Raw genomic sequence first — 24,518 nt, 5'->3', positions numbered from 1 at the left:
CAAGAGGACAACAGATTTGTTCTGCTTTCCTGCCCCCTAAAATGAGTCATGGAAGTGGACTCCCAGCAGCTGAGTTTGTAGCTCAGAGCACAGGGCTGGAGAGGAATAAAAAACCCCTAACAAGGAAGGACAAGTCATTGTTATGCTGCTTGGACTTTGAGGGGCAAAGTGTTTCTAGGCATATGTGTGAGATCCCCAGCCGCTTAGCCTGCGCTAGCCAGAAAGGACATATAGAACTTGCTGATTATAGAATCTTTTGTTAGCTTTTGAAACTTAAGATCATAACTCATTTGTGTATCTATGTTTACCTGCTTTCACCTAGTAAATATTCCCTGGTTTCCTTTTCTTATTTAACACATCTTTATATAGCTTATTATAGGAATGTCTACAAGCCTTGTCTTTTGAGTAAGATCTAAGGTGCAATTTACCACGGGTAAGTGACTGGTCCTTTGTGAGCGGAAGCAACCTAAATACTGCTATGATTCTTGGTGTAAGCAACCATCTATCACAGAGGTAAGATCACCTGGCTAGCTGGACAGACTGGAGTACCCAAGGGCACTGTCTGTGACTCCATGTTAAGGCTGTTATGGTGCCTGAGGCTTTACACTTGATAGTTGGTTGGTGAAATCTGAACTCACATCCAATTTGAGGTTTGTGCCCTGGTTCCGAACAATCGTTCCTGAGGTTGGTACTCAGGCTCTAGAGTCAATGGAGGCAGCATTACAAACGGTTAAATAATTTGAGGGAGGATTACTTTATTACTCAAGGAGACACTCGGAAGATAATGCACAAGAGGTAGAGTTCTGGTTCTAATTTATTAATCTCCTCAGAAGAGAAATCTCACCCCAACGACACTTTTCTTGTGTAGAATTTAATTCTCCTTTCTTTATTGCTCAAAGACAATTGCCGCTTTCAATTATGAGTTGAAATACCATAGTGGAGTATACGGCTCTCACGGATTTCCCCATTACCTTGTCACACTTTTTTCTTAAAAATTGTTAAGCAACAGATACAGATATAGATCATATATGTCATCGGATCATCCGATAAATTGCTAACAAGACAAAACATGCCACAGCAAGCAGCGCCATTATCTGCATGCGCAAGTATAAAATATTATGGTGTATGTATCGAAAAAAATCTGAAAAGTAGTTCACTAAATTGTATGATGATGGTAGAATAGTCATATAGTACTGCATTGGTTGGATTAAAACTATTTTTCCTAACATTTATTTCCTGTGGCAACAAAATATCACACTGAAGTTGTTAAGCAAACACACACAAGTAAAACTGATTTAGTAAAACAATGTGAATCACTCTATCAAAAGAAGCGGGAATCTCTTCCCTTTAGCATCTGGAAGCAGCCTGAAAACTACATTTCATTTAGTATATCATCATTGTCTGAAGGTATGTGACTGTCACATTGTGTACAATTACATTTTATTAAGTTCGATGTGACTGCGAAATTTAACTAAGAGAAGTTTATGAAGGAGAAGGGTTTCGGAACCTGTTAATTCTACAAAGATATTCAGAAATGTTATAAAGGAATCAGAAAAGTATTTATCCAAATAAACAGTCCAGTACACCATGCTTTGTAATTAACCCTTGGTTTTGCTAAGCATAAAAGGAAAATATTGTGTTACAGCGCATATACACTTTCCAGAAGTTTCAAACAAAAAAACAGAAAAACAAAAACTCAGCAAGTCATCCTAATCCCCTTAGGGACCAAATTCTGTTTCTCTCAGTTATGTAGTTCCTTTAACTTCTTATACAGTGTCAAATGACACTACAGTCCTGGATAAAACTTCAGTATCATTTTGTGTGAAAAACATCAACCCACTTCATAAACACATATAACAAGATTTAAAGAAAAACAATGAAAAATAATATCAACGTATACTCATATGATTTTCTGAGTCCACCTCCTTACTGGGGTTAAGAATATTCTGAAAATCCGCTTCTCTCTCAACATTCCCTTCTATATTACAGTGCTGAGCTGGGAGACTGGGAATGGCGGTTTCAGAAACTTGAATTCGCTGTTACCCGAACCAGTTGTTAAACAGACTTCATAAAGATAAGTGTGGGACAGAGTTCCCGTATCACTTACATCAACCAAGTTACTCAGAAAGTTACAATCTCCATAAACCATACCAGAGGTTGACATGTAATTCTCCTTAAATTGTTTTTTGTTACATAATTTAACTATGAGATTCATTAGCGCAACCAGGAAGAGAAATGAAATTAAAGCCAATGAAATTGCTAAATACATAGTTAATGTACTGCCGTTTTCCTCCTCCTGAGTCGAGTCAGTGAGTGGCATATGTGCGTCAGAGAATCCCTCCACCAGAAGGATATTCAGCACCGCAGTAGTGGAAAGAGGCGGTCGTCCATTGTCACTAACAAGGATGGTGAGTTTCTGCCTGAAAGAGTCTCGATCAGTTATTGGCTTGGTGGATCTTATTTCCCCATTTTAAAGCTCCACCATGAATAGACCAGAATCAGTTGCCCCGAAGAGTTGGTAGGAAAGCCAAGGCTTCTGAGCAGACTCTCCAACTACAGCCACCACCTTAGTTACAAGATAGCCTGCCTCCGCTGTTCTGGGAGCCAAGTCAACTGAGGCAGAAGAGCTGTTCTGGGGGGGGAATAAAATAACTGGAGAGTTGTCATTTTCGTCAGTAATGGTTACATGGACTGTGACATTTGTGCTTAATGGAGGAGAACTAAAGTCTGAAGCTTGTACTAGGACATCGATATTTGTTATAAGCTCATAGTCCAATGACCGTAGAACATATATATTTCCGTTTTCAGAATTAATAGATATGTGGGAATATAAGGACTGGTCAACTTTCGGAGCAGGCATTATAGAATATTTCACGTTGGCATTCTGCCCTAAATCCGGATCAACAGCAGTTACGGGGCCAATTAATGCAGTTGGATTATTGTTCTCATGCACATACATGGTGCAAAATGCCCGATTAAACAGAGGGGCATTGTAATTGATGTCCGATATTTGCATCGTAATGTCTTCAGTGGTAGTAAGCGACGAGGGGACTACAGGGACCCTGAGTCTGTAGCGGTGATGGCTATAACATACTGTGAATCTTTCTCTCTGTCCAGAGGTTTTTCTGTCACCAGTTCATAATAATTCTTGAAAGCTGGTTTTAGAGCAAAAGGCAGTTGATCTTCAATAGAACAAGATGTTCTCCCATTTTCCCCGGAGTCGAGATCCTTAATGCTGAAAAGGGCCACCACTGTCTTAGGAGATGAGTTTTCTGGTATGAGGCTCATGAGCGATGAGCTGTAGCTCACGAAAGCTTATGCTCAAATACATTTGTTAGTCTCTAAGATGCCACAAGTACTCCTTTTCTTTTTTCAGGGGGATTGTCATTCACATCCAAAACTTCCACAAGGACTTTGCAGAGTACAGAGAGACCTCCGCCATCTGTGGCTCGAATACCAATCTCGTATTTTTCAGTAAGTTCAAAATCCAGAGGCTTTACTATTCGGATTTCACCACTCAGAGGGTTTATCTTGAATGCTGAATGGCTCTTCCCCGCATTTTGACTGAATGAATAAACTATCTCCCCATTAAGTCCTTTATCTAACTCAGTTGCTATGACCGTGGCAACCATAGAGTCTTCTGGGCTGTTTTCCAAAGTCTTAACTTTGTACAACTCCCGAGTAAAGATAGGAGCGTTATCATTTACATCCAGAACCATGACGTGTATTTGTGCTGTACCGGATCTTGGGAGAGAGCCACCATCTACAGCAGTGAGAATGAAACTGATCTCAGGCTGCTCCTCTCTGTCCAGTGATTTTTCCAATACTAGCTCTAAGTATTTATCACCATCATTTTGATCCCGTTAAAATATTCATTAGGAGGAATGATAGTATAATTCTGGAGGTTGTTACTTCCCACATCAAAATCCTGAGCGCCCTCTAATGGAAAACGAGATCTAGGATCAATTGTTTTCGGGATCTTGAAAATTAATTTGTCCTCAGAGAAAACTGGAGAATGGTCATTGATATAATAAATTTCCACTTCAGCTCAAAAGAATTACAATGGATTTTCCAGTAATAATTGAAAATGTACAGTGCACATGACAATTTTCCTACAAATCTCCTGGAGATCTATTCGGTCTTCAATTAGCAAAGCCCCTGTACTGCGTTCAGATTGAAAGTGCTGCTTGCTGTCTTCTGAAACAATCCGGGCCCCACGGGCAGACAGTTTTCTCAAATCCAGCCCCAGATCCTTTGCAATATTAGCTACAACGGACCCATTTTCCATCTCTTCGGGTACAGAATAGTGAATCGTTTCAGAGAGAACATAAGGTGCAGAGAAAGAAACACAGAAACACAGAACTTGCCTTGTTAATGCGATTTTCAGGTTTGTCGTCGCCATTCGTCTCACAAATCTACTCCAAAACAGTCAGGAAGTCCCCTTATTTTCCAGACGAAAATATTGCAGAATGTGGAAAAGTAGATTGTATTGTATATCCCTTGTGGTACACGTAAAGCTATAATGCCGCTTCCGAACGCGCTAAACATTGTTCAGTCCCTCATTCCTTGCAAAGTAATACCGCGGTGTCTGCGCTCCGGCGTCCCTGACCGATACTGTCTGGCTGAACTGCCGGGTTTACTGGACGCACACTTCTGTTTCAGCGCCGCCTTGGCCAATAGCACCACCAAGCGGCTTTAAAAAGGGATTCTTCCCGTTTCAAAATATTCTTCCAATGATTTTCCTCCTTTGAGCTTCAGAAAAAGTAATAAAACGATTAATAAAATTAATAAAAGTAATTAAATAGATAAAAACGTTGCATAAATTCTGGATGGAGAAAAAAGCTTTATTTCAGAAATGAAAAATGCATGGATATCTATCAGTATAATATAATATAATATAACAAAACAGAAAAGATAAATTATCATTGCAAAATGTCTGCACACTTCAGTTACCGCTGATCTTTTAAAAGTAAAAAAGAATAAAACTAGGACTACATTTTTTCACAAAAAACAGTATGCTGTTTTACTAAAGCCGTTTAGGAGTGTATGTGAAAAACCTGCCCTTCCACTCCGTTATCTCGAAGATATCACATTTATTGTCTGTACTTAGGAAGAGGAGTAACAGAATGCTGAATTTCTCTTGTCCTCACCCGTTTTACAAATACATAACATGGCACTAGTTCATTCTGTTGTTATGTCCCCGTTTCGGCCATCACCAGGCATGATCTAATAACTAATGAGGCTCCAGGCTTTCCTGCCGCAAGGAGAGGTGGCTGGAAAGCACTACCGGGATTTTGATGACACAGCTCATTTCTACCAAATGCGCATTTCAACCCGAAATCAGAGTCAAGGAATGAGGATGCGGAGCCACACTACATTCAACCAGCCTCAGGTGTAGAAGAGAATAAAACCATCTGAAACCGTACATCTATTAATCTAAATCGATTAATCAGTGGTTTTAAATACCTACGTAGGCGCACACACACACACAAACTGGTTCATACCCTTGTATTCACCAAGGCAGCAAGCTAATTTTCCAAACTGGTCACTGGAACTACACACAAAGCTGGCCACATACCGGACCTAATATTTGGACTGTGAGTAAACAGGGAAGAAATGAATAATACTCGCTTTCCTGATCCAATCTCCACTTCCTCTGGATAGAGATCATTGCTCTTCCCAACCCTTGATTCAATAAATAGTCTGAAAAACAAATTGCCCTCCCTATCTTCCTCGCGATCGTAAAAGTTAGTGATTCCACCGAACTTCCAAACTGCCCTAAAGGATACAAGGAACCAGACACAGACACAGAGTTCTGACAGCTTTAGGAACAACGTAGTCATCTGATGTCCTATGTCACTGATATTCTGCTCTTACTCTCTCACCGCACACAGGTGACTTTGATTCACGGATGAACTGTGCCAGATGATGCAGGACAGCAGAAAGGTAAGCATGCTGGTGGTTTAAGACACACTTTTTCAGATCCATAGCAGCTCAAGGACGAGGACTTACTGAAAACACAAGCCTCAGCAATTGTCTTCTGTGAAATCACAGTATCCACACATGCCGTGTGGGAAGTCCACCATGTGTGAAATGGATCTTTGCCCGTGTGCTGTTGAAAACCTGCGAACAGCACATAGGTCCCCTCCGGAAGGAAATAATCAATGTATCCTTCAGGGAAGGCACTCTCCCAACCACTCTGAAATGAGCCCTAATCAGTCTGACTCTCAGGAAATCACTGGATGCCAATAACCTTTTCAATTTTTCTTTATCCCAACTTCATTGGGTATAACCAACCTATAATTAGCTGACCTGCTGGACTTTTCCCAGTCCCAGCTCAGTCCACACAGCTATGCTGATGATGATGGGAAACCATCTCAGGAACAATGACAACAGACAAACATTCAAGGCTTAGATTTCCAGACCTATCAGCTCCCCTGGGGATCAATGATCACAGGAAATTGCTGTCCCCTTTCAACAGGGAGATTGAGAATAGAGACATTCTATAGAGTGCAGAGAGCCATGAAGGGCAACTATTTCTAGTCCCTTAAAGGTCTCCTTACTGGACTTCAAGGGGATCCCTTCGATTGTAGGTTCCTCATAGCAGGGAGTGTCTTTTTATGTGTTTGAAAAACCTCAACAGGTAGTCAACACCAGAGTAAATAAATAAATAAGCAGTCAGTCTCTTTTACTTTTCAATCTATATATGGCATTTCTTTAAACAGGCCCAGAGTGTTCATAGGCTCAAATGCTTCCAGTACATGGATAAAGCCAAGATTTATGTCTCCTGACTTCCTTCATACAACCATAAAGTGGCATTTTAACAACTGAATTAAATGAATTCGTGGATTAAATCAAAATAATAAAGGGCAAAATAGCCTAATCATAGAGTTAAAATGTTTACAATTTCATGACAAAAAGATAGGTTTCAGAGTAGCAGCCGTGTTAGTCTGTATTCGCAAAAAGAAAAGGAGTACTTGTGGCACCTTAGAGACTAATTGGTTAGTCTCTAAGGTGCCACAAGTACCCCTTTTCTTTATGACAAAAAGAGTTAAATAAATCAAATACCTAAAATTTGAAAACAAGTCTATCGAAATAGATTATATCTATTAAACACATGCACACACTTCTATAAGCAACCTATTAAATATCATATAGCCACATATCGGGAAAGTACACAAATAGAATCGATTGCCAGTACATAATAAAACTGATGTCAAGTGTAACATAAACACTGAAAAATCATGAAGAACATGGTTGCTCGATAAAAGGAGAACAGCAAAAACAGAATTGTATAAGCTAATAGTTCACCTGGACATCGATAACAAATCGTTTCGCAAAGCGTTCTTTTGAAAATCTGGGTTATTCCACATTTGCGTATCAACACTGAAATGTTGATTTAGGAACTGAGAATAAAGTATTGGGGATAGTGCGCCCATACCCATAATAATTAGGCTTTTCTCTATACTGTTCGGACCTGTTATTATCCTGATGGTTCTTATTTCCCCATTATGGAGTTCCACAATGACCTGGTTCGGTGGCCTTCAGAGTTTGGCAGGAAAGCCCAGATTTCTGACCAGAATCTCCACAACTGACATCACAAGGTAACCCGCCTCTGCTGCTCTGCGAACCAGTTCTATAGCATGGGAGGTGCTGTTTGAAGAAGGTATAAAATTATGGGGGCGTTGTCATTTGTATGGATTCTAAATATTCATTTAAAATGTATCCAGCTATTATGGAGGCAAGGGAAATTCTGTAAAGAACAGTATAATGTCTCAGAGAGCAGCTAGCCTAAAACAAGAGCTCATCCCAGCTGAGCCAATACAAGTGGGTCGGGCTACACTATCGGAGTGGGATTATGAGGCCCCATACCGAGCATACCTAGAGCCTCGATTAGTTTTATGGGTAACAGTGAGTCAATATAACAGTGTGGAACTGGCTAGGTCCATTAATTTATTGTCTCCAATTCCCGGTTAACCCACACTTATGGCAAAGTCTGATTGTTAATAACACCAGCACTCTTTAACAAAAGCACAAATCAGTACACCCTACTAGGACATTCCAGAGTATTTCCAAAAAAGATAGACTAATAATGTCCTTATAACATGCATACACAATGCACCATTAGTATTTCAATATTCTCCAACTCTTCTCACATCTGTTCATTGCTGAAGATATCTAATAACCCAAATATTTCTAAACCAAATTACATAAAATACAAAACATTAAATGTACTCAGATAAATACTAAATTCAAATTGTAAAGGTAATATTTATACGTACGTTAGAGTGTGAAAGGAATAGCTTTCTGAATAATTTTGAAAATAAAAACGTCTACATTATCTTTTAATGTAAACTTTAAATAAATAATAAACGAAAATGAAATAAAAAGACTATAGAAGATCAGAAATTAATCTAACCTGGTTCTCTGATTCCACGTCCGTGTTCAGCTGGAAGTTAGTAAGAAGATCCTGTTCTTTTCCAGAGTCCGTTCCAGCAATGCCATGCTGAGGTGGGAGAGAGGGGATAATGGGTCTGAGGAATTTGAATTCGCTGTTTCCTGATCCAGTTGTTAAGCAGACTTCATAACGATAACTGTGAGACAGAGTTCCGTTACCCGTTACATCTACCAAATTATTTTGGAAGTTGCTATCACCATAAAAATTACCAGAAGCAGACATGTATCTTTCTCCATAATGTCTTCTTCTATAAAGCTTGGTAGTTATAAATACTATTATTGACACACAAAAAACAAACGATACTAAGCACAAGGAAATTATTAAGTACACAGTTAATGTGCCATTCTCTTCCTCTTCCACAGCTACATCTGTAAACTGCATGTATGCGTCCGAAAAGCCTTCCACTAGAGCTATGTTCAGAGTTGCAGATGAAGAAAGGGGCAATTCTCCGCTGTCTCTAACAAGCACAATGAGTTTTTGCTTCATCGTATCTCGGTCTGTTATTAGCCTCGTGGTTCTTATTTCACCATTTGGGGAAGCCACAGTGAAGAGACCTGGGTCAGTGGCCTTCAACAAGTGATAGGAAAGCCAAGAATTCTGACCGGAATCCCCATCCACAGCCACCACCTTCGTCACCAGGTAACCCGCCTCCGCCGATCTGGGAACCAGGTCATTAGCTGGGGCGCTGCTGTTCTGCAGAGGGTATAAAATGAAGGGCGCGTTGTCATTTTCATCAATTATCACAACTCGGACAACGACTTCAGAGCTCAGTGGAGGGGACCCGCCATCTGCAGCTCTCACAGTGACCTGGAACTCTTTTATCTGTTCATAATCCATGGATCGCAGAGCGTACACATTCCCATTTTCCGAGTTTATGGAGATAAAAGAGAGAAGCGGAAGGCCACCTACCTCGGCAGGCAACAGAGAGTATGTCACTTTGGCATTCTGCTCTGAGTCCGAATCAAAAGCATTGACTTTCCCTATCAAGACGGCTGGGCCGTTGTTTTCTCGGACATACATAGTGTATGATGTTTGATTGAACTCTGGGGAATTGTCATTAATGTCTGATATTTTCACGACGATTCTCTCCTCAGTGGAGAGACTGGGAGTTCCCAAATCCCTGGCTGTGATGGTGATGTTATACTCCGATACTTTCTCTCGGTCAAATGTATTTTCGGTCACTAAAGAGTAGGAATTTTTTGAAGTTGGTTTTGCAGAAAACGGCAGATCGTCTTCTATGGAGCAGACTGTTCTCCCGTTGTCCCCAGAATCACGGTCTCTGACATTGAAGAGGGCCACCACTGTCTCAAGAGAGGAATCTTCACGTATCGGGCTAATAAGAGATGTTACTTTCACCTCTGGGGCATTGTCATTGACATCCACCACCTCCACCAGGATTTTGCTGTGCGCTGACAGCCCCCCGCCATCTGTAGCTTGAACGTCTATTTCATAGGTTTCTGTTTCCTCAAAATCTAGTGGTCCCAAAAGTCGAATCTCCCCATTTACCGGGTTTATACTGAATGCGTTGACACTCTTTTTGGATTTTTGGCTAAATGAATATGATATTGCTCCATTAATTCCTTCGTCTGAATCAGTTGCGGAAACTGTCAGAACCACGTAATCTTGTTCGGAATTTTCCAAAACCCGTGCTCTATAAAGAGTTTGGGAAAACTCGGGAACATTATCATTGCTATCCAGAACAGTTATTCGTACCTGCGCTGCACCGGACCGCGCTGGGGAGCCTCCGTCTATCGCAGTCAGCATGAAGCTAATTTCTGCCTGCTCCTCGCGATCCAAAGGTGTCTTCAACACCAGCTCCGCGTACTTCCTGCCGTCGCTGCGATGGCGAGTGTATACGCGGAAATGGTCCGTTGAACTGATGGCGTAGCTCTGCAGGCTGTTGTTCCCGACATCTAAATCCTGGGCGTTTGCCAGAGGGAATCGGGACCCAGGCGGAGTGGTTTCGGGCATCTTTAGAAGCAGCTGATTCTCTGAGAACTCCGGAGAATGATCATTTACATCATAAACCCTCACCTCAGCCCGATAGGACTGCAAGGGATTTTCCAGTATTATTTCAAAATGCAGAATGCAGGGGTCAGTTTGCCCACACAGTTCCTCTCTGTCCATTTTCTCTTTAATAAACAAGTCCCCGGTGTTGCTGTTTAGCTGGATATGCTGGCGGCTGCTTTCGGAAACCACACGGGCCTTGCGAGCAGACAGTCTCTTCTCGTCTAGCCCGAGATCCTTTGCTACATTAGCCACAAAGGACCCGCTTTCCATTTCCTCAGGCACAGAATAGCGAAGTGTTCCGGGTCCGAGGGCCCACACGCAAAGAAATAAAATGAGAAACACTACTTGCCTAATGATTGTTGTTCTCCTCTGCTTATCCGCCATTGTTAATGCGAAAATATAAAGAGCTCTGTAGTGAAATAATGTCACTTGCTGTAGTCTCTTCTGTAGTTCCCGAGAGCTGTGTGCATCCCTGCTCCTGCATACATAAACTATTCCAGTCTCGCGCGAATGTTTCAAGTTGTAGATCTCTGTTCTCCTTAGCCAATACTGCCACCAAGCGTCTCAGCTGATACTGATTGCATTTTGAATCGATTTATAAAGATCTGTAATTTTGTTGTATATTTGCCATCCGCTATCAGTCTCGCATGTAAATGGAACAGTCACATCTGCAAAGTATTTAAGTCTGTTTAGTGTAAAACAGAAGTGAATGTAAAGGAAATGTAGAAGGCAGAGCTACAGATATCTTTTATATGCATATTTATAATTTGAGAATTCTACTTATTCTGAAAATCGTTTTCCGACTCTGGAAGTCTCTTTTACAACACAAGGACTTCCCTTGGGGGAGAGTTGTCGAATCTTTCAGTTCCTTACAGCCGCATTCAAGTTACTAAATTCGTGAAAATAGTACCCAGCCACTGCAGTAGATTTCTGAATCCACTGCATCTTTAGAAAGCACTGACTGGAAAAATAATATGGAATGTTTGATATAAACTTGTAATTTTTTGGTACATCAGTCAGGCTAGTTATTTCATTAGCTAGCAATATATCCCCAGGTATTTCAAATATTGAACCACATCCTGCCCGTGAATTTTAAGTGGGAGGTCTCATTGATTCCACCCGGTAATAACATGCCCTTTGTGAGCAGTTAATATCCAAAAAGAGTCTGGGTTTGGGGTTGGTGTTTTTCTTGTTACTTTCTTCTGTCAGACCAGTCTGACTATTTTGTCCTAGATTCATATGTCCATATGTGTGTTAATATTCAACCAATCTGACTATAACACAGAATGTTATTTTCAAGCAAAACTAACAATCCTTGTTTTCACAGCTTTCTCTGTATTTCTTTTATAACAGTTCTCCTGATGGAGCTGGTTTGGGCACTGCTAAATTAGAGTGCTTATTCTATTCCAGAAATTAGCATATTAAAACCAAAAAAATTCTAGAAGTCTCTTTTGGATGGGGATAATTCCTCAGGAGTCTTTAATAGAAACAGTCATGTCAAGAGTCCATCAATTTTACTTCGGTTGACAAGGTTAGCGTTTCCTCTGTTCTTTTGGATTGAAGGTGGGGGGACAGATGATTCTTTCTTGGGATTCTTTCTTTTATACTTGCCCCTCTCAGATTTTGGAAGGCATTGGGTGGAAAGCTGTAGCTATCTTTAGAAATTGCACATTGGTACCTTCTTTTATTTTTGTGAAATCTGCAGTGAAAGTGTTCTTAAAATGAACAACATGTGCTGGGTCATCATCTGAGACTGCTATAACATGAAATATATAGCAGAAATGCAGGTAAAACAGAACTGGAGACATACTATTCTCCCCCAAGGAGTTCAGTCACAAATTTAATTAACGCTTTATTTTTTTAACAAGCATCATCAGCATGGAAGCATGTCCTCTGGAATGGTGGCTAAAGCATGACAGGGCATACAAAAAATGTTTATGCAACGCTGGCTACAAAAGTGCCATGCAAATACCTGTTCTCACTTTCAGGTGACATTGTAAATAAGAAGGGGGTGGCATTATCTCCTGTAAATGTAAACAAACTTGTTTCTCTTAGTGATTGGCTGAACAAGAAGTAGGACTGAGTGGACTTGTAGGCTCTGAAATTTTACATTGTTTGCTTTTGAGTGTAGTTATGTAACATTTGTAAGATGCACTTTCATGATACTTGTACAGTACTTGTATGAAGTGAATTGAAAAATACTATTTCTTTTGTTTATCATTTTTACAGTGCAAATATTTATAATAAAAATAATATACACTTTTATTTAAATTACAACACAGAATACAATATATCTGAAAATGTAGAAAACATCCAAAATATTTCATAATTTTCAATTGGTATTCTATTGTTTAACAGTGTGATTAAAACTGTGATTAATCATGATTATTTTTTTGAGTTAATCGCATGAGTTAACTGTGATAATCAATAGCCCTAATATATAGCATAGATTTGGAGGTGATATCAATGTAATTGTGATGCTGGCATGCCAGGTGCCAGCTTATGCCAAAGCCCCAAACCAATTCACATGTGTATTAGAATAGATTAAAGTGATTGTTAATTGTTTAAGAATGTATTTGGTATTCAACTTAATGAAAACTAATGGGATGTTACATGCATTGTTTTCACTTATACGTAACCTGTTATAATATAATAGCAAACATTTACATTCTATATTCCTCTGTGGCTAAAGAACCCATCAAATGAGAAAGAAGCCTTGCATAATGCAATGAAGAACTTTAACAGGAAAGTGCTAATTTGAAGGCAAGTGGTCACTGTGTGTGCTGATCAGAGATCAAAGACTCTAAATGTGCTCCTATCTCTCTATCAACCAAAGAGCCCATCAGGGTGGTGAGCCTGTCAGCTTGTTTTCTGTGAGACCTCTCGATTCAGGGAAAGATCCTGCATCTCAGGACTGTTTGGACTGTTACAGGGAAGGGTACCAGAAGCAAAGCAGAAATCCCCAGAAACAATCTGGCTACCCTGAAAAGACTTTTCTGCCACCATTTGGGAATTAGAGACTGTGACTCACCTGTAGGTATATTTTATGTGCTTTAACCTCTCAACAGATCTCATTTCCTTTTCTTAGCTAATAAATCTATAGTTAGTTTACTATATAATTGACTACCAGGGTTGCCTTTGGTGTGAGCTCTAGAATGCAACTTGACCTGGGTGACTGGTCTCTTGGGACTGGGAGTAACCTGTAATGTTTGTGATTTTTGGTATAAACGACCATTTATGGTTAAATGCAGTTTGTCTGGGTGCAAGATAGACTGGAAAATCTAGGGGGACTGACTGTAACTCCAAGGTAAAACTATTATAGTATTCCAGGAGTTCACACCTGTTACTGATTTGGTGAAATCTAATCATGGAACCCATCACCAGTTTGGGGTGTCTGCCCTGAGGTAGGCACTCAATGTCCTGAGCTACTCCATATGGCCTGGCAGTAATATATTAAAGCAACTTTTGAAAATTGCACAGGCATCCTGTCAGTGTATTACCTTCCCAATGAGCCATGGGATTAATTTATGGGGTTTTTTTAACCCTTGGTCACCTTCCAATAGCTTCTATATTTTAAAAATGGTCAGCCTGAAAAATACTTTCTTCCCCAAATTTTGCATTTCCCCCCTAAATAATCCATGCCCTTTTCAGTGGGTCAAGCAAACCTGTATACCCCCGAATACCATATATATCAGCCCTTAAAGTCCTAACATTTTTTATGAAAAGAAAGCTATTCTGGGTCATTTTAGGATGTTTTACATTTATAAGTTTAATTTTCCCTCTCTTTTTAAGACCTGCACTTTTCCGTTCATAGTAACAAAGGTACCTGACTTTACCACTGGAAAGATGCAAGAGAAACTCCAAATAACAATTTTTCTAACGCTTTCTAAAATATCCCTAAAATATTTTTTTATAACATCTGAGTAATTTAAAACTACATAATTTATTGGTTAGCTTTATGAACACTCGTTTGTAATGATCTATATATGTCGCCTTTGCTTTCCTGCTCATCACAAACTCGTGGAGATAAAATTAGTATGACACAGAATCAAGTATTCAACAAATATGTGAGGAAAGACAGAGAGAGTTGCCCCGGAAAGATATTCTTGATAAAATGGTCGCGAATCAGTTATATCTCTGTACAATCATTTATAATTGTGTAATGAGGTTGGAATGCATCTGGAGATTGAAAGAAAAGACTCTAACTATACACAATGTTACTGTCAACTTCTTAACATTGATGGTTTTCAGGTGGCTGTTCACTGTTTATGTGAAGTGAGTAGTTCGTTAGAATTAGGATCTTACAGTGGACAAGTTGAATTGGGAAAAAGGAACATCATATAAAGCTGATTGTCATCCTTTTGCTGGCAGTCTCAACAGAAAGAAGGATTGAACTTCTCATTCAATTCATGAGATTGTGGCTCATTCATGGGGAACTTGGAAGGTGGCATAGCTGCTGCCAATTAAAAGTTAACAGAACACTTTACTTTTATAAAATCCAGCAATGATCCCCAAACTAACATTTACTTATTGTATGAAGGGAACTTGATATAAGCAAAGAGAGATGTACATTTTCCAGAAGTTAGAGTTCATATTGTCTTAAATTTACTCCTGGGGGAATTCTGCACCACTGTGCAATGCAGAATTTTGCAGAAATTAACACTGTGTGTCCAGAATTTCCTTTCCCCCACAGAAATGGGCTGCAGTGATTTTAGCCCTCGCTTTGAGGGGCTACTGGACCTCACAGAGCCCAGCTCGCACATAGAAGATACTGTCGGGGGGAGGGACAGGGAGCCAGAGGGTTCCTGGCAGATGCAGTTCCCAACATGCCCTGTGAGAAGGTGAGGGCTGTACTCAGGAAACTCCATACTAGCCTGGGACCAAGCATCAGGCTGTTTCTCCCTCTGGATCCCTGAGTTCTGGGGAAGGAAGGGGGCAGATGTCTGGTCTGGGGGGGGAAGGGCACAGCTGAGCTCAGGTGTGTGTGTGAAGGGGACAGAGAAACAGGAACTGGGTTGTTACCCGGATTTCTTAAACACTCTAGTCCTCAGGGAATTTTTGTGTGTGTCTGTATTGTTACATACTTGCTGACAAGTATTTTGAAACAAATTATCAAAATAATTGAAACTGGTGTAATTATGTAGGGTTATTTTGACAAATAAAATTTGCAGAGTTTTAAAATATTGTGCACAGAATTTTTAATTTTTTGATGCAGAATTTTTAATTGTTTGGCACAGAATGCCCCCCCCCCCCAGGGGTACTGTAAGGAGGCTATTATGGTCCATCATGAAGAGATGCTGAAAAGGAATCACAAGGGTCTGCGCCTCAATCTCAGGTTCACTATAGGTATAGTGGGAGGCAAATTCAGCCCTGGTGAATGCAACAGCTAGGATGCAACTTCATAGCCAGTCCAAGCTAATTGGCAATATTTTCTCTTGTCCTTGAAACCCTTGTGTCGACACTACATTGCATGACTAGGTGACTGGCTACCAAACAAGTGTAGGTGGTGAATAAGAACGATATTTTTTATCCACAGAGGGCCAGATCCAATTCTCACTAAATTCAGTAGTAGACTTCCACATTTTTCAGAGCTACAATGAGAAAGTGAAACAATCTTTACAACTGAAAATGGTTTGGCCAACAGGAAGTGAACTTCAGTCTCCTGGTATGGGTCCCAAGAGTCTTGGTTGAGTACTATATGGGACCCCTGTTAAATACAGCCACAGGATGGAAACCAGCCATTATGCTCTAATATCTCCCAGAAGTTCACAGATACAACATAAATAGTTAATTTCCCCATTTTGCTTTATCTAGAATACCTCGCGTTATTCACTTGCTTTATCAGAACATCTACTCGATTTCATTTTTTGTTTATTAGTCCCTATTTAAATGTGTAAGTGGCAGGAGGGTAAAGAACAGTATAAAAATCAATATGAAATATACTGAAGTTGCAATTACATCTACCTCCTGCACTGAACAGCAAATAGAAAACATGGCTGAACTTCTGGACCGACTCTTCAGTCTATGGATTCCCTCATCTCAATCCTCTGCTTTATCCAGAGAAGAGATATTGTGTGAAATCCTGGCCCATTTAAGTTAGTGGGAGTTTTACCATTAACATTAGTTATCTAGCATTTCACCCATTCAGTTCATGCTATTTCCTGTATTTGAAATCAAATCCTTCATTGAAGTTGACGAGTAATTATAGCACATACAATCTTTCTCTCTCTATGTGTGTGTGTGTGCGCCCGTATACACACACACACACACACACACACACACACAATTGGTACTAAGATAACATACCGAAATTGAAGCATATGTGGGGAGGGGGGCGGAGGCAGGCAGATGGAAAGACGATACAAACGAAAGAAGGATGTAGTAACCTTCAAAATGAAGTTATTTTCTTATCCTCAGTGCATCTTGTCAAAATACTATTAAACCATTCTGTATTGACTTTGAAATCTTCAGCAAAACGGATTATTTTATGCCATATTTTCTCAAGATAATAAGACTTTACGATTTTAATGTTTTATAGCTTCTCAAACGATTACATACTTGTCAATATTTTGAGTATTTATTTTTTCCTAGTTTCTCTTTTCTATAACCGGTTAATTGGACTCTAAATCAGAGAGAATACCAAGGAAGAAAACAAAAAATCAATGCTATTTACCGATACATTTAGCAGGATAGGAGGAATTAATATGCTGATTCAGCTTTCCGGAAACAACGAATGAGCAAAGAATTGGAAAACACACCATTAACTCCCTGCATAGGATAATTTTAAGGAGAATAACATAAAACCATTCATTTATATTTAAAAAACTTTCATTAATGGAGTTTGACTGTTCTATGGGCCTTCTTTTACGATTCCAAGATATCGATCACAGAGAGGAACTGTTTCCATATTAGAGATATAAACTAAGCACCGCCAGAATTTGCATACTACAAATGCCCTCGGAAAGGAAAGAGAAGAACTCGCCTTGTGAAACGTTGACAGCCCAGGACAACAGTGTTCTTTTCTAAGGGCACAAATCGGCGCTCCCAAAGCAGTTGGTTACACATCACTCATTTTCGCACACTCTGACTTCTATTGCATCCGGTAGCTCCCAATCTCTTGTGCAATATCTCTCTCCCCCCCATTCAGAGATTTATTCTCTATATTTCAGTGAAACCGTTTTGATGTAACACTTAAAGAAATATTTTAATTTCCACTTCCGTGAAAATAACAAGGTAACATATTTAAGAAACAGTAACACCGATATCTCAACTAAAACCTTAGCAAGTAAAATTATATAATTAACTCCCACCAGTATTAAAATCACTTCCATACACCATATGTATACTGGAGGAAATACAGAGGGATACTGCAAATATTTCAACATAAAAGTTCAATTAATATTATTGAAATCTATACAGGCGTTAAAACAATAATATATTGCATATTGGGCTAGAAAAGAGGGGAAATATATTTAAGCAGCAGAGAGTCTCACCTGACTGGCAGATTCCATTTCGTTATTCAGATGCGAGTTAATAACAAGATCCTGTTCTTTCACGAAATCCGTTCCAGAATTGCTGTGCTGAGCTGGGAGACTGGCGATAACAGGTCTCAGGAATTTGAACTCGCTAGTTCCCGAACCAGATGTTAAACAAACTTCATAACGATAATTATGAGACAGAGTTCCGTTACGCGTCAAATTATTCTGGAAGTTGCCATCGCCATCAACAATGCCAGAAGCAGACATGCATGTTCCTCCATACTTTCTTCTCCGAAGTAGCTTGATTATTGAAAATATAATTATTGAAATTAGAAAAAGAAACGAAATTAAACACAAAGAAATTACTAAATACGTAGTTAATGTGTCATCCTTTTCATCTCCCTCAACTACATCAGTAAACTGCATATACAAGTCCGAAAACTCATCCACTAAAGCTATGTTCAAAGTTGCAGATGAAGAAAGAGGCAATTCTCCGCTGTCTCTAACAAGCACAATGAGTTTTTGCTTCATCGTATTTCGGTCTGTTATTAGCCTCGTGGTTCTGATTTCACCATTTGGGGAAGCCACAGTGAAGAGACCTGGGTCAGTGGCCTTCAACAAGTGATAGGAAAGCCAAGAATTCTGACCGGAATCCCCATCCACAGCCACCACCTTCGTCACCAGGTAACCCGCCTCCGCCGATCTGGGAACCAGGTCATTAGCGGGGGAGCTGATGTTCTGCAGAGGGTATAAAATGAAGGGCGCCTTGTCATTTTCACCAATTATCACAACTCGGACAATGACTTCAGAGCTCAGTGGAGGGGACCCGCCATCTGCAGCGCTCACTGTAACCTGGACCTCTCTTATCTGTTCATAATCCATGGATCGCAGAACGTACACATTCCCATTTTCCGAGTTTATGGAGATATAGGAGAGCAGCGGAAGGCCACCTACCTCAGCAGGCAATAGAGAGTATGTCACTTTGGCATTCTGCTCTGAGTCCGAATCAAAAGCCTTGATATTGCCAATCTTTATCCCTGGCCCGTTGTTTTCTCGGACATACAGAGTATATGATGTTTGATTGAACTCTGGGGAATTGTCTGTCATTAATGTCGGATATTTTCCCTGTGACGGTTTTTTCAGTAGAGAGACTGGGAGATCCCAAATCCTGAACACTGATGGTTATATCATACGTGGAAACTTTCTCTCGGTCAAGTGTACTTTCACCAGAGAGTAGGAATTTTTGAAAGTTGTTTTTAAAGAAAACGGAACGTCATCTATGACGTTCTTCTATGGAACATACTGTTCTCCCGTTGTCCCCAGAGTCCCGGTCTCTGACAATGAAAAGCGCCACCACTGTTTCAGCCAAGGAGTCCTCAAGTATCGGGCTGATGAAGGATGTTACTATCACTTCTGGGGCATTGTCATTCACATCTAGAACGACAACAAGCACTTTGCAGTGCGCAGACAGACCCCCGCCATCTGTGGCCTGAATGTTTAACTCGTAAGTCTCAATCATTTCAAAGTCATTTGCGCCTGTGAGTCGAATTTCCCCTGTCATTGGATTTATCTTAAAGGTTTTGCTATTTTCTTTGGATTTTTGGCTGAAAGAATAGCATATTTCCCCATAATTTCCCTCGTCTAAATCAGTAGCACAAACAGTAACAACCAGATAATCTTTGGGGCTGTTTTCCAGAACTCGGGCTTTGTAAATGGTTTGAGAGAACACAGGGAGATTGTCGTTGGCATCCAGAACAATGATAAGGATTTTTGCTGTGCCGGATCTCGGAGGGGAGCCGCCATCTACAGCTGTGAGCAACAGACTCACCTCCGGCTGATGCTCTCTATCCAATACTTTATCCAGCACTAGCTCTGCATATTTCCTGCCGTCACTGTGTTCACCGGTATACACACGAAAATGGGCATTGGTGCTAATGCTGTAGTTCTGGAGGCTGTTGTTTCCCACATCTAAGTCCTGAGCGCTCTCTAGAGGAAACCGAGATCCTCGGGGAGTCGTTTCCGGGATTTTAAAACGTAGTTCACTTTCCAAGAACACTGGAGAATGATCATTTACATCATAAACCCTCACCTCAATTCGATAAGATTGTAAAGGATTATCCAGGATTATTTCAAATTGCACCGTGCAGGGGTCAGTTTGCCCGCACAATATTTCTCTGTCCACTTTCTCTTTAATAAACAAGTCACCTGTGTTGCCATTTAGCTGGAAATACTGGCTGCCGTCTTCAGTAACAATGCGAGTCCTGCGAGCAAACAACACCTTCAGGTCTAGCCCTAGATCCTTTCCTATATTAGCCACAAAGGACCCGCTTTCCATTTCTTCGGGAACAGAATACCGAACTGTTCCGGATCCGATGGCCCACACGTAAAGCAACAGAAGGAGAGACGCGACTTGCCTTTTGAATGCTGTTCTCCTCTCGGTATCCGCCATTGTTTATATAAAAACACATGACAGGGCGATCCTGAAATAATATCACTAGTCGAGATTCATCCCAGGATTCTTATTTCCGGAAGATGTACTTTAATTTCAATATTTCCTTTCTAGAATTTTAATTGATCTGAATCCCTTTGTAGTATTCTCAGCAATTCCAGAGAAAGAGTCTGCACGTCTGATCTTGTGGTCGTGGGATGTTTCATTTCTCAGGAGTGCATTACAATCTGCAGTTGTAAACCCTTCTTAGCCAACAGCGCCACCAGATGTCTGAACTTTATGTTCGTTATTTTTTTTTCCTGATTTTTTAAAAAATGTATAAAATAATATGTTGCGTCGTGTCCTAGACATATTTAAACACATAAAATATTTATTGTTTGATTTGTTGATCGAGATTTATATAGAACCAACAAAAATAACATGAATTGAGATTCTTTTCATAGCATTTTAATATATTTTGTAAGTACATATGAATAGTGCTTGAAAAATGAAAGGATTAAACTATCACATCTACAGTATTTCATTAATCTGTTACCCAAATTATTTCAGTTCTAAAAATTCAGGTTCCTTTTAGAATTGGAATGCCTATCCGCGACATCTGAGATTAGGAGATGTGTGAAATCTTGAATTCCTAATATTCTCCTTTAGCTAGTAAAACAGGTAAAAATAGTATAACTTAAACTGAAGCAGATGCTTCCCCAAACCACAGTAATTTGAAAATTTATAACTGGTCTTTTCATTTTACCCTTATTTCTTTTGGTCTGGATTTATTTATTTTTGTATGCTTTTTACTATAATTTGTACTTAATTGTTTCACAACAGTTACTTCTTTCCATAGCTAATCATAAAGTTGTATTTAATTACTAGAGTCACAGATTCCAAGGCTGAATGGAGCATTGTGCTCATCTAGTCTGATCTCCTGTATGACACAGGCCAGAGAACTTCCCCTATATAATTCCTAGAGAAGATCTTTTAGAAAAACATCCAATCTTGATCTTAAAATTGCAGATGATGAAGAATCCACCATAACCTTTGATAAATTGTTCCAATGGTGAATTATTCACACTGTTAAAAGTTTACATACTATTCTCCTTCTGAATTTGTTTAGCTTCTACTTCCAGCCAGGGGATCCTGTTATATCTTTCTCTGTTACACTGAAGAGCACATTAGCAAATATTTCCCCTTGTAAGTACTTATAAACTATAATCAAATCATTCCTTAATCTTCTCTTTGTTAAGATAAATAGAATTAGCTCCTTGCATCTATCACTATAAGGCATTTTTCTAATCTTTTAATCATTCTAGCCTCTCTTCTCTGTACCTGCTCCTATTTATCAACATCCTCTTGAATTCTGAACACCAGAACTGTATTCCAGTGTTCCAGTAGCCATCACACCAGGGCCAAATACAGAGGTAAAATAATCTCTCTATTTTACTCAATATTCCCCTGTTTATGCATCCAATAATCATATTAGCCCTTTTGGCCACAGCATTGTACTGGGGAGTTCATGTTCTGCAGATAACCGACCACCTCCAAATCTTTTTCAGAGTCACTGTTTCCCTGGACACAGTCCCCCATCCTGTAAATACAGCCTATGTTCTTTCTTTCTAAATACCTACCTTTACATTTAGCCCCATTAAAAAGCCATATTGTTTGCTTGTATCCAGCTTACAAAATGATCCAGATCACTCTGTATCAGTGACCTGTCTCCTCCCCACCATGACCCCGCCATTTTTGTGTCATATCCAAACTTTAACAGTGACAATTTTATGTTTTCTTCCAGGCCATTGAAAAAAATGTTAAAAAGCATAGGGTCAGTGTGGGATGGCACTAGAAACACACTCTTTGGATGATGATTCCCCATTTACAATTACATTTTGAGACCTATCAGTTAGCCAGCTTTTAATCCATTTAATGTGTGCCAAAATAATTTTATCAGTCCAGGTTTTTAATCAAAATGTCATGTGGTACCAAATCAAAGGCCTCTAAGTATATTATACACACTATTACCTTTATCAATCAAACTTGTGATCTCATCAACAAAAAATATCAAATTAGTTTGACAGGATTTTTGTCCATAAACCCATGTTGATTAGCAGTAATTATATTACCCTCCTTTATTTCTTTATTAATGAATAATATTTATCCCATGCTCCATTATCTTGTCAGGGAGCCATGTCAGACTGACAAGCCTATAATTACCTGGGTGTAAGGAACCAGGGCCTAGGTGGTCTGGCCTCACAGTTACAGCTGGGCTGAGTCTGCATCTCAGGGACAGTAGTCACTGAGCAGGAGTTGGAGGAATCACAACACCCAGGTTCAGTAAGCAAGAGTCAGGGTCAGAGTCAGGCTGAGTTTGGGGACCAGAGGTCAGAGGTAGTACCAGGCTGGAATCAGGGGCAGGAATCAGAGTCAAAGTCAGGCTGGGAATGAAGACTGGAGATCGGGAGACAAGGTGAAGTCTGAAGTCACAGCAGGCCAAAGTCTATGTGGTTTCCCAGACAACTACCTGGGGCAACCCCTGAGGTTAAATAGGGCACTTGGCAAGTGAGAGGGCTTCAGGGTACTGTCACTCTGACTCCCTTGGTGGTACTTACTGTGGCACCTACTCTCCACAGTGCTCCCTGAGTGTGGCTCTCTATGACCTCCTGGTAGAAATGTGTGAATGTCAGCTGTTGAGGTTCTGCAGACCCAGGCTCTAGTCCCTGGACCATTACACTCCGTCATTCCATTTACCCTTGCAAAATATTGACACAGCATTTGCTTTCTTCTAGGCTTCTGGAACTTCTGCAGTGTTTCAAGACTTTTTGAAAATCAACATTAAAGGTCCAGGGAGCTCCCCAGCCAGCTCTTTTAAAGCTCTATGATCCAAGTTATAAGGACCAAACTTTAGTAGCTGCTGTTTATCATCCTCCTGAGATGTTCAGAGAAAATAGCTTCACTATTCTTTGATGTCCCCATCACAATGATGAAATTTTCTGGGAAGGCAAAGAGTATTCAGCATGTGCTATTAATTTTCTGTTTTTATGTGAATATAAGAAATAATAATAATTTATGTCATGTGAATTCCCAGAAAGTATTGGCTTTTCACCAGGAATATTTTTTGGGATAACACACAAAAGATTTTCATAATGAATTTCAACACACATTTTCATCAGGAGTACAATTTTTGTTGACCCAGTATAAAATGCTCCCATTCCAATAAATATGAAGCTGTCACCTATACATTCCCTGTCTGAGCAGTGTATTCGTTGTCTGTTTCATTTATTACCCCGCTAAGCCACCAGAATTCTTTCATTAAGGGTAAAATCCTCTCATTAGTTTGCTGGGTAAGGGCATAGATATCTAAAATGGCAATTTATTTTGATTGTACATAGAAATGAATCTTCTGCCAATGTTTCAATTTCTAATAGGGATTAATTTCCACAGCTTTCATCCTACATTCCTTTATTCCAATGGATTTCCAAACAAAGGTTGTAGACAGCCATTTGGCTATTGATGTAGGTATATGCTAGGTAAGCTATAGGTATAAATCAAAGTGATAATGCAAAAGTCTACAGGCCTCAGAGCCTGTAAGACAATAGCTTAGTTAATCTAATTGAGGACCAAGGCCTAAAACACTTAGTATAAGCAACTAATAGGACTGACCTTCTATCACAAGATGTCACAAAATGGAATGCTGTGATACACAGGTATGCTGAACTGCTGACAAGTAACCACAAAACACCAGTTTATGCTCATTTAGGGTATTTTAAGATATGAATACCCACAGATGTTCAACCTCAAGAATGCTATGGTAACCAATTGTTAATATAGTTGAGGTAAAAGGGTAGGTAGCCTGTTAGCGAAGGACACCCTGACCTTGTTAGGATGAAGAAGTTTAAAAATGGATATTGGGGACTGAACACCCTCATGAATATGCATGGCAGCCCTATATCAGGCATTAATACAAAGGGACTGACCTAGGCCTAAGCTGCTGAGATCTTCCTGCTATGTCAGAACTAGGACTACTCGAGGGTTATCTGTCTCACCCATTTTAGGTCCCTGCAAAGGGTGCTGTGAGTATGCACTTAATGCTAGTTGTTTTATATTATCTCAGTCTACTTTGCTGGATTGTAGTGTT

General features: G+C 39.9%; 3 protein-coding genes and 1 pseudogene across 3 annotated transcripts in view; all 4 read right to left on the bottom strand.

Moving 5' to 3' along the window:
- The window catches only part of LOC144269650 (protocadherin gamma-A11-like), a 347,802-nt gene that overhangs the window by 313,511 nt on the left and 9,773 nt on the right, over window positions 1-24,518 (bottom strand). The gene's annotated exons all lie outside the window — the stretch shown is intronic.
- Window positions 1,967-4,402, bottom strand: LOC144269101 (protocadherin beta-16-like; annotated as a pseudogene).
- On the bottom strand, window positions 8,393-10,852 carry LOC144269099 (protocadherin beta-1-like). The gene has a single exon (XM_077824607.1). It carries the CDS (start codon window positions 10,850-10,852, stop codon window positions 8,393-8,395), a length of 2,460 nt encoding a protein of 819 aa, XP_077680733.1.
- Window positions 17,941-20,395, bottom strand: LOC144269097 (protocadherin beta-1-like). The gene is given in 4 exon segments (XM_077824602.1): window positions 17,941-19,050; window positions 19,052-19,170; window positions 19,173-19,230; window positions 19,232-20,395. Coding segments are annotated over 4 exon segments (2,451 nt in total).

The sequence above is a fragment of the Eretmochelys imbricata genome, chromosome 8, assembly GCF_965152235.1.
Source record: "Eretmochelys imbricata isolate rEreImb1 chromosome 8, rEreImb1.hap1, whole genome shotgun sequence".
Classification (NCBI taxonomy): Eukaryota; Metazoa; Chordata; order Testudines; family Cheloniidae; genus Eretmochelys; species Eretmochelys imbricata.
The sequence above is the reverse complement of the archived record's forward strand: the minus strand, read 5'-3'. Positions and strand labels throughout refer to the sequence as shown.